The 10,769-nt window shown below is 42.6% G+C and overlaps 1 protein-coding gene across 1 annotated transcript in view; it reads right to left on the bottom strand.

Annotated features, from left to right (window-relative positions):
- Positions 1-310: 310 nt before the first annotated feature.
- Positions 311-10,769, bottom strand: part of MTTP (microsomal triglyceride transfer protein) — a 138,452-nt gene continuing 127,993 nt past the window's right edge. Inside the window, exon 18 of the mRNA XM_075350870.1 lies at positions 311-5,002. Coding sequence (XP_075206985.1) covers positions 4,834-5,002 — 169 coding nt within the window. The 3' untranslated portion in view covers positions 311-4,833. The remainder of the gene's footprint in view (positions 5,003-10,769) is intronic.

Below are 10,769 nucleotides of genomic sequence, written 5' to 3'. Positions count from 1 at the left end.
AATCTCTATTTGTAATGAACACTGTAACACTATCACCAGTGGTCAGGAGACTTTCTTGTCCTGGACAGACTTCTACTGAGCCTGTGGTGTGAGAAAAGTCTAGGACGGGTAGATGTAGCTAGCGTCTAGTGACCTGTGCCTACGGCATCGCATTCAGCCAACCAGGACCAATCTCTCTGTTGATGAGGGGCAAGAACCATGAAACAATGCTGTCTGTGGATGGCTTTGCCTAATATGACCTACTTTGTATATACTAGTGTTTCTCAAATATAAGTATTCTTTTGCCTCACAAAAAAAAACACTTGGTCACTTCATCTAAAGAAAGGGATTTATTTTCAACATACAAAAATGATGCTGTCTCAAAGGTCAGTTTTCGGAACATTTTTCTTCTGTATTCTTGTGGCTGGTGAGAACAGTGAACTGAGGTGGTGGTCCCAGCCACCGCCCCACACAAATTTAGCATTTATCACTTATCTAGTGAAAGGGGTATTCCATCAATAAACATTTATGAAAAAGATAGACATTCTCTTAAGAAACACAGTATATAGAATATATAAGGTTACTGACTTTAACAAGTAGGTTAGATTCCCATAATGAGTTTTTGGTAAGTTTTTGATGCTGTGTATTTTTGCTGCAAGAAAAATGCAATGTCATACTGATCCAGCAAAATAGAGGGGATTTATAAACTGACCTGGGGTGTTTGTTTCTAATCCACAATGTTAATTTGTCTTGCAAGTCAGATTAGACTTAGATTTAGGTTGGACTCGCACGAGCGTATGGCATTTGATGCGAGAGCATCAGATGCGATATGCTAATGACTCCCGGCTCAGGCTCTGCTGCGAGCGTGAGCCGAGTGTCATGCGACTGTGTCCTGATTCTACAATCAGGTCACAGCTGCAAAGCTGAGGGCGGGCACTGCAGAGGAGAGGGAGGGGTTAATGTCCCCATCTACTCCATTGTCAGCCTGTGTGTATATCGCACTGCACTGGCATAACATCCAAATGCAGTCCGATATATCTCTCGCAGCCATTCACTTGAATGGGTGCGAAAGATACGGCTCTCGCAGAAAATTGCAGCATGCAGCTGACTAAAGGGTGCTTTACACGCTGCGATGTCGTGCGCGATAGCACCCGCCCACGTCGCTGTTTCGTCATGGGGTGATCGCTGCCGCAGCGAACAATATCGCTATGGCGTCACACGCACATACCAGCTTAGCGACGTCGCTGGAGACACCGAACACTCTCTCCTTTAAGGGGTAGGTTCGTTCGGCGTCACAGCGGCGTCACTAAGCGGCCGCCCAATAGCAGAGGAGGGGCGGAGATGAGCGGCCGGAACATGCCGCCCACCTCCTTATTTCCTCATTGCCGATGGACGCAGGTAAGGAGATGTTCGTCGTTCCTGCAGTGTCACACATAGCGATGTGTGATGCCGCAGGAACGACGAACAACCAGCGGCATGCACCACCAACGATATTATGATAAGGAGCGACGTGTCAATGATCAACGATTTTTGACGTTTTTGTGATCGTTGATTGTCGCTCCTTTTAGTCACACACAACGATATCACTAACAGCGCCGGATATGCGTCACGAACACCGTGACCCAAACGATATATCGTTAGCAATATCGTTGTGTGTAAAGTACCCTTAACTGCTCTCCCTCATTGAGTAACATTGGTCAGAGTGCAATGCGAGATTTTCTCGCATTGCACTCGTCCGATTTCAATGCTCGTGTGAGCGTACCCTTATGGGCAGGTTTTCCCTATAGAATTACCATTATATGCAAAAAATCTGCAGATAAAAAAACACGAACGTTTTTAGGGCATTTCCACAGTAGAACTGCACATGACTATATCAATAAAGTTTTGTAAAAGCCAAATAAAAAAAATTATCAAAAACAAAGCAGCTTCATTTTAAAACATAACATACTAAAAAGAGTCAAAACCCACAGTATCAAAAACATGATAAAACTACATATAAAAATGCATTTAAAAATGCAGTTAAATAAACGCAAGAAACCTACTTTAGCCAATAGGTGCAGCAATTCTACAGAATATCAGCAAAATCAAAAGCCCACCAAATACTCAGCATGGGAACAAGTCCTTAGTATCAAAATAGTTTATGCCTTTAAGTGTTTCCTTACTCCTGGATCAACTTGGGTTTGTAGGTATAAAAGGGTGAGGTTGGTGGATGCTTGTCTTAATCCACAGTGACATTCTTAAAGGGAATCTGTCAGCAGGCTTGTGCTATGTAATCAGAAGACCACATGCTGTAGGGGTTAACACATAGATTTCAATTGTATATCTCTTATCAGGCTGTGTGCTGTTATTTACTTGCAATGATTGTTGCTATGATCTGGAACCATGGAAGATCACAATAGATCATTGGCAAAAGGTGACAAGAGCATTGGCAACTAATCTGGCCGCCATCCCCTTACTAACCATCAACACTAGAAGTAACTGAGGGCTGAACTAACATCCTTTGCACTGCGAACCCAGCCGTAGAACTAGCTATCCTAAAGGAAGGACGGATGAATAACTCTCTGCCTCAGAAATAGACAGCAAAAGATAGCGAACCCCCCACATTCAAAGACTACGGTGATATAGGAAAATACAATACACATATGGGTGATAGCATTAGCAAAGGTGAGGCCCCACTGACTAAATAGGAAAGGATAGGAAAGGGGCTGATGGTGGCCAGAGAAAAACCCTACAAAAACCCAAATACCTGATAGTACAAAAAGGTCCTCAGATCGCACGATCTGCACTCCGTCCTATATCCGGCACTCTTGTCAAACCAATGAACAGAAAACAGGAACAATTACAAATTCAAGAAGCAACAAACACATGGACTTATAGGAGCAATGCTCCAAACATAGCTGCAGGGAGCTTCCCAGCTAAGCAACAGAGAAGGAAGATTTCTGCATGCAAATAAACAGACAATAACCACAATAATTGACAACCCAGATAAGAACAAAAGAACAAAACAACATAAGAAAGAACCAAGCACTTATCTGGGGTAGATGTGGTCAGAAGCAAGATGAAAAGGCTGAAGTGCTAAAGGACAATGATAACCGGCTCAGACTGCCAGGAGGCCAAGGGTCAAATAGGCAGTTAGCAATGGAAACGCCCATTGCTCCAGCACACCTGGTCTCTGTCCAAACCATTCCTGGCCACAAGAGGGAGCCTCACAGCAGAAAAAGCATAACTGACATTCACAAGAGATTGATTTATCACCAGGAGCTTATCATTGCTCAGACTGCATGACATGCGCTTTCTAGATCAACCACTTCCTCTCCTCTGATAAGCAGCTCATGTCAATAGACTATGTACATAGAGAGCTGTGGTGTGGGGGGAGAATTAGCTTTCTGCGCTCTTCTATGTTGCATCTAAGAACTCTGATTATCTCACAACCACTGCACCCAGTAAACTAAGTGATACATCATTGAAATCAGGGTCTCCTTTGCTATATTATGCTGTCAGATGAGGTAGCAAAACTTTGGTGACAAATTCCCTTTAAAGGCCACAAGGTGCCTAATGAATACATTTTGATAATGATATATAGGCCTGGTATGTCTTGACAATAATTGTTGATTAAAGGGAACCAATTACCAGGTTTTTGGCCTAGAAATTAGAGGCAGAACCACAATGGTGCTAGTATGCTTATTAAAATTATACCTTCAGATAAGAAATCCGTGGTTTGATAGCAGAATAACTTGTTCAGACCTTCAATGACATCAATGGTGCAAAGGCTTGAGCATCGGGCCGGGACTTTGTGAATCGGGTCCTCTGTAATCATTTCTCTTCCTGCCTTGTCTCCTTTTTTTATTTAAATTTTGTGTCACTGCTACCATTACTGCTCTTGGCAACACTTGAGCATTGCTATTGTGATGCTATCTTCAATAAAATGGTGCCTGAATCAGCACATGTGCGTACCATGATTTCCAGCTCCATTTTATTGAAGTTACTGTGGAGATGAATATGATCGGCGATGGTGCATGAACAGATTGAATTTTTTTCATCAGCGCATGCGCCATCGCTGCTCATAGTCTTCTCCACAGTGTCCTCAGTAAAATGTCACCAGAGATCGTGATACGAGCATCCACTCATTCTATCACCATTTTAGTGAAGACAACGTCACATTAGTAATGTGAACGCACCACCAACAGTGGTAGTGGCGGCAGTGCTGTAAATTAAATGAAGAAAAGGAGGTAGAGCAGGAGGAGGAATTATTACAGATGGCCTGACCCACAAAGTCCCGTCCTGATGCTCAAGCTAATGCACAAATTACATCATTTCTGAAGGTTTGAACATGGATTATTCTGCTATCAAGCCTCGAATTTCTCACCTAAAGGTATCATTTTAATCAGCATCCTAGCACCATATGGAATTGATTCTAGTTCGTAGGCCAAAAACCTGGTGGCTGGTTCCATTTAAGATAGATTGGCTTTAATTCTAAAATTGATCGATAAACTTCAACCTATTTGTAATACCACACTTTCAGCCTCATTCAGACGTCCATGTGGCATGTATGTGTTTGATTTATCTTTTTCATGGATATAGTATGTACCAGTTATACTGTATGGTGTTTTCAAATGTCTGTTTTTTTCTAAAATGTGAGGGGAAACTACTTTGGTAATGTAATAGGCAGCCCAACATCGAAGGGAATAATACAGACTTTTTACAATTTTAGTGCACTTAATATCCACCACAACTTATTCATTTCCTAACACTTTACAAATGACTTAAATAAGTGTAAATATGTAAACTTTATGCATGCACCAGACAAATACAGTACATACACAACGCACTGGCGGAATACATTGAGATTACTCTTCAAAACCAGCTGTCTGTGGAGTCTTCTTGCTCTCCAAAAACTACCCTGCACATATTGGAGTTCTCCTGGTGAAGAGGAAGCTCAGAACCTGCCACGGTTTGTACTTTTCCTTTTCGAGATACATATGACTTGCCACAAGGCAATTTCTCGTACTTTGTGATGTAACGCCTGTAAAATTAAAACAAATGTTTAGGAGATTCATTAGATATCATGCAATTCTGTTTTTTTACTATTTATACAGTATCCACTATCTCCTATGTCAATGTTTTAATATATTTCATTCTACATATGAAATTTTATGACTATGCTATAACTGATTCTAGTAATATTATTTAAGGCTATGTGCGCACTAGAAAAGTGATTTTTCTCAAGAAAATTTCTTGAGAAACTTCTGGGAGTTGAAGATTACCGCACCTGTGGTAAAAAAACGCACCAAAACCGCGGGAAAAACGCATGCGTTTTTGTTGCAGTTTTGCCACGTTTTTGCCGCAGTTTTCCCGCAGGTTGGTGCCTGCGTTTTTTTAATGCTGTAACTGCAATAAATAATATAGATAATAGATAGATAATCGATAGACAGATAATGGATAGAGGGAAAGATGGATAGATGAATAGATAGATAGATAGATAGATAGATGAGAAAGACATATATAATGTCCCATCCCCCTGAATATTCTAAGCTGGCACCCTTTAGTGACTTTCATGTGGCATTAAAGGGTGCCTATCCTTGTATTTAGCCAAAAAATAAATAAGTAATTAAAAAAAAAAACGACGTGAGGTCCCCCGATCTTTTGTAGCCAGCTAGGGTAAAGCAGACGGCTGCAGCCTGCAAACCACAGCTGGCAGCGTTACCTTGTACCTTTGGTAATCCAAAACAGAGGGCACCCCACGCTGTTATTTTACATTAAATAAATCATTTAAAACAAAAAACGTGGGGTCCCCCCAAAATAGGATCACCAGCCAAGGTAAGGCAGACAGCTGTGGTCTGGTATTCTCAGACTAGGGAGATCCACTGTTATTGGACACTCCCCAGCCTAAGAATAGCAGGCCGCAGCCGCCCCAGAAGTGGCGCATCTATTAGACGTGCCAATCCTGGCGCTTCGCCCCAGTTCATCCCGTTGCCCTGGTGCAGTGGCAAACGGGGTAATATATGGGGTTGATGCCAGATGTGTAATGTCACCTGGCATCAGGCCCTGGGGTTAGTGATGTCAGGCATCTATCAGATACCCGACATCACAAACCCAGTCAGTAAGAAATAAAAAATAGACAACAAAAAAAGTTTTATTTGAAAAAACACTCCCCAAACATTCCCTCTTTCACCAATTTATTGAAAAGAACAATCAACTCCAGGTCCGGCGTAATCCAATAAAGGGGTCCCACGGCGATCCGTACCATAGTCACTGTCCCAGTTAATGAAGAACAGAATGTTCCCCATTGGCTGGGAAAGTAGTGCAGTGACCTGAGCTAATATCAATAGGTCAGCCCAGGTCACTGCAGGGGATGACGAGCGCTGCCATCAGGAGGTTAGATGAGATCATTACCTGTGGTGACGATCTCCTGCACTGCTGACGTCAGCGCGGTCACTGACTTCTATGCCCACCTCGTTCTTAGCAGTATCGCGAGAGCCCGTGACATCACCGCTAGTGACAGTCTCGGGCCGCCCGCGAGATGGGCATAGAAGGCAGTGATCGCGCTGACGTCAAAAGGCAGGAGATCATCAAAGCAGGTAATGATCTCATCTAACCTCCTGACAGAAGCGCTCGGCAACCTCACGGCTGCCAGCACTGCAGTGTGAGAAGCTGCTGATACTGCGGGCAGACACTGACACTGCTACCATTACTGCGTGGCTGGAGCGGGACACAGACTGCACGGGCACCTGGAGGTCACACGGAAGTGCTTCCGTGCGGCGTCCAGGGAGTGTGACGTGTGTGTTTACTCTGCTCCGCTTCCTCTTCCTGGCATAATGACATCACTTCCCTGCAAAACCGCAGGGCAGTGATGAGCATTACCGCAGGTAAATTGCGGCTATACCGGGGGTATACCGCACATGATTTGCTACCTGCGGTATACCCCTGGTATTTTGCGACTACATTACAGTGAATGTACTGTAGTGAATGGAGTGAAATACCGCAGGTACCTGCGGAAAAGAAGTGACATGCACATTTTCTCAAGATATTTTCTCAAGAAATTCTGCAGAAAGAATTTTCTTGAGAAAAAAACGCAGTGTGCGCACAGCTATTTTTTTCCCATAGGTTTTGCTGGGAAATGTCTGCAGAAAGATTTCAAACATTTCTCAAGAAATTTCCGCAGCAAAACCGCGGGTAAAAACGTGGGTAAAACCGCAGTGCGCACAGGGCCTAAAATGGTTGTCAAAGCCACTTAAGTGGGACCCGTCAGTGGGATTTTATATTTGCTTTGTTTTTTTTATTTTTAATCTCTTAAAGGGATAATGTCATCAGGATATTAGATCACTATCTAAAGACAGGAGTGTAAATGTCCTTTAATGCTTAGTAAAACCATTGCTTGCTTGTAGTATTTCATTTGGTAATTGTAGAGAAATCCAGTCTTGAAGTTCATGGCAAGTGCAGGGGCAGCTGTACATCCAGATCGCCTTGCCTCTCTCAGTATTTCCCTGCCCACCACTAGCCTCCGGTCGCTGATGGACAGGTCACTCTTCTCTGTGATCTACCTCCACTCTGGAGATCCTGCTCATGATGCCATCACTGCACACAATGCACAGATCGATAGTCTGGCTCTTCCAACTTCACTAATTGCAAAATATCCCCCTCTGATGAGACTATCCCAGGGAATGACTCTGGAGAATTTAGGTCAGTGCAGGCAGATAAGTGAGAGGAGTGACCTGTTCATCAGTGCCTAGAAACCTGAAGTGGGAGGGGAAATAGGGAAAGAGGCAAGAGAGCTGGAAATGCAATGTTCCACCACTGCATTTGCAATTAAAAAACGTAAAGGCTCGATTTCTCTACAATTAGCAAGCTATATACTACAAGCAAGGTATTGATATAATCATCATAACAGACTCTTTACACACATGCCTTTAGCTAGGGGTCTGATATTCTGATGACAAATTCTCTTTAAATTAATTGAAATCTAGCAGTAGTTAAAACAAAAATATATATATATATTATAACTAAAAAAAGATAGACTATTGGTTGAACTCAATGAAGTTCTAACATGTTTACACCCCAAGCTGCCACCAACCTGTAAACTAGGAGGATGATAAGTATACAAAACACTACTCACAAAAAGTTAGAGATATTTGGCTTTCGGGTGAAATTTATGGAAAACGTAAAAAGTTCACGATACAGTGATATTTTATCATGAAAGTAGGGCATTTAAGCAGAAGCAAGTAATTGTGATTTCCTCAGCTCAAACAACTTAATGAAACAAAAGCAACAATAGTGGTGGGTACAGTGCTGGCCAAAAGTATTGGCACCCCTGCAATTCTGTCAGATAATACTGAAATCATTTACTGACATCAAATTTGACATTAATTAATTAATTTGACATTAATACTGACATCATTTTCTTCCTGAAAATGATGGCAACCACAAATTCTTTGGTATTATTATCTTCATTTAATTTGTCTTCAATGAAAAAAAAAAATATGTCAAAAAGAAAAATTGGATATAATTCCACAACAAACATAAAAAAGGGGGTGGACAAAAGAATTGGCACTGTTTGAAAAATCATGTGATGCTTCTCTAATTTGTGTAATTAACAGCACCTGTAATTTACCTGTGGCACCTAACAGGTGTTGGCAATAACTAAATCACACTTGCAGCCAGTTGACATGGATTAAAGTTGATTCAACCTCTGTCCTGTGTCCTTGTGTGTACCACATTGAGCATGGAGAAAAGAAAGAAGACCAAAGAACTGTCTGAGGACTTGAGAATCCAAATTGTGAGGAAGCATGAGCAATCTCAAGGCTACAAGTCCATCTCCAAAAACCTGAAAGTTCCTGTGTCTACGGTGCGCAGTGTCATCAAGAAGTTTAAAGCCCATGGCACTGTGGCTAACCTCCCTAGATGTGGAAGGAAAAGTAAAATTGCTGAGAGATTTCAACGCAAGATTGTGCGGATGGTGAATAAAGAACCTCGACTAACATCCAAACAAGTTCAAGCTGCCCTGCAGTCCGAGGGTACAACAGTGTCAACCCGTACTATCTGTCGGCGTCTGAATGAAAAGGGACTGTATGGTAGGATACCCAGGAAGACCCCACTTCTTACCCCGAGACATAAAAAAGCCAGGCTGGAGTTTGCCAAAACTTACCTGAGAAAGCCTAAAACGTTGTGGAAGAATGTTCTCTGGTCAGATGAGACAAAAGTAGAGGTTTTTGGGAAAAGCCATCAACATAGAGTTTACAGGAAAAAAAAGAGCCATTCCAAGAAAAGAACACGGTCCCTACAGTCAAACATGGCTGAGGTTCCCTGATGTTTTGGGATTGCTTTGCTGCCTCTGGCACTGGACTGCTTGACCATGTACATGGCATTATAAAGACTACCAACAAATTTTGCAGCATAATGTAGGGCCCAGTGTGAGAAAGCTGGGTCTCCCTCAGAGGTCATGGGTCTTCCAGCAGGACAAAGACCCAAAACACACTTCAAAAAGCACTAGAAAATGGTTTGAGAGAAAGCACTGGAGACTACTAAAGTGGCCAGCAATGAGTCCAGACCTGAAACCCATAGAACACCTGTGGAGAGATCTCAAAATAGCAGTTTGGAGACGGCACCCTTCAAATCTCAGGGACCTGGAGCAATTTGACAAAGAAGAATGGTCTAAAATTCCTGCAGAGCCTTGTAAGAAACTCATTGATGGTTACCAGGAGCGGTTGTTCGCAGTTATTTTGGCTAAAGGTTGTGCAACCAAGTATTAGGCTAAGGGTGCCAATACTTTTGTCTGGCCCATTTTTGGAGTTTTGTGTGAAATGATCATGATAATTTGATTTTTGTTTCATTCTCTTTTGTGTTTTTTCATTGCAAGCAAAATAAATGAAGATAATAAAACCAAAGAATTTGTGATTGCAATCATTTTCAAGAAGAAACTGAGTATTATCTGACAGAATTGCAGGGGTGCCAATACTTTTGGCCAGCACCGATACCACCTATACAGTATGTAATTGTCTCAATTTCTTATCATGTGGCTTTGAACATCAATTACAGCTTGACAACAATGTTTGATGCTGCTCATAAGTGGCATTATTGTCTGCTGAGGAATGGCATCCCCCTCTTCATGAAAGGTGGTCCTCAGGTCATTGAGGTCCTGGGGTACAGAGCTACGAACCTTTAAACACCGATTCAGCTGATCGCATGGCTTTTCTATTGGATTTAGGTCTGGAAAAAGTGCAAGCCAACCCATTTGAAGTACATCAGTCTCCAGCAACTGTTCCCTAATAATGCGACCTGGATGGTAGGGCAGTTATCTATTGACTAGACTCAACTGCCCACATTGTAATTTTATTACCACCAAAGGCTTGTCTGGTGACAACAGTGGCTCCTTGAGATCTAACAACATTGCTGGATAACATTTCTGCTCAGCATGAATTGACTTTCGTCAGTGAACAGCACTGAGGCCTACTGTTCCCTGTTCCAGCAATACTGTAATACTTATATATGTTCTGAGGATTTCGATAGCGTAGGGCAATGACAATCAGAGACGAGTTCCTGGTACAAGATGTTTTATAATATGTAACCACGGTAGATACACAACGGAAAACACAGCAGTACAAATACACAAAATACCTTTCCGAAACGGAGCGAAGGGAATTCCCGGGGCCACGCACCGGACTCCCCCAGGGAGACCACCAGAGCGAACCCCTATACAGAGACTGTCCGGCAATCACCCCGGAAGGCCTAAATGCGCCGCAGCCGGGACACAAGGGGCAAGCGGTAAAAGTCCAGGAGTGTCCGTACGGAATGAT

The sequence above is a fragment of the Anomaloglossus baeobatrachus genome, chromosome 1, assembly GCF_048569485.1.
Source record: "Anomaloglossus baeobatrachus isolate aAnoBae1 chromosome 1, aAnoBae1.hap1, whole genome shotgun sequence".
NCBI classification, from domain to species: domain Eukaryota; kingdom Metazoa; phylum Chordata; class Amphibia; order Anura; family Aromobatidae; genus Anomaloglossus; species Anomaloglossus baeobatrachus.
The sequence above is the reverse complement of the archived record's forward strand: the minus strand, read 5'-3'. Positions and strand labels throughout refer to the sequence as shown.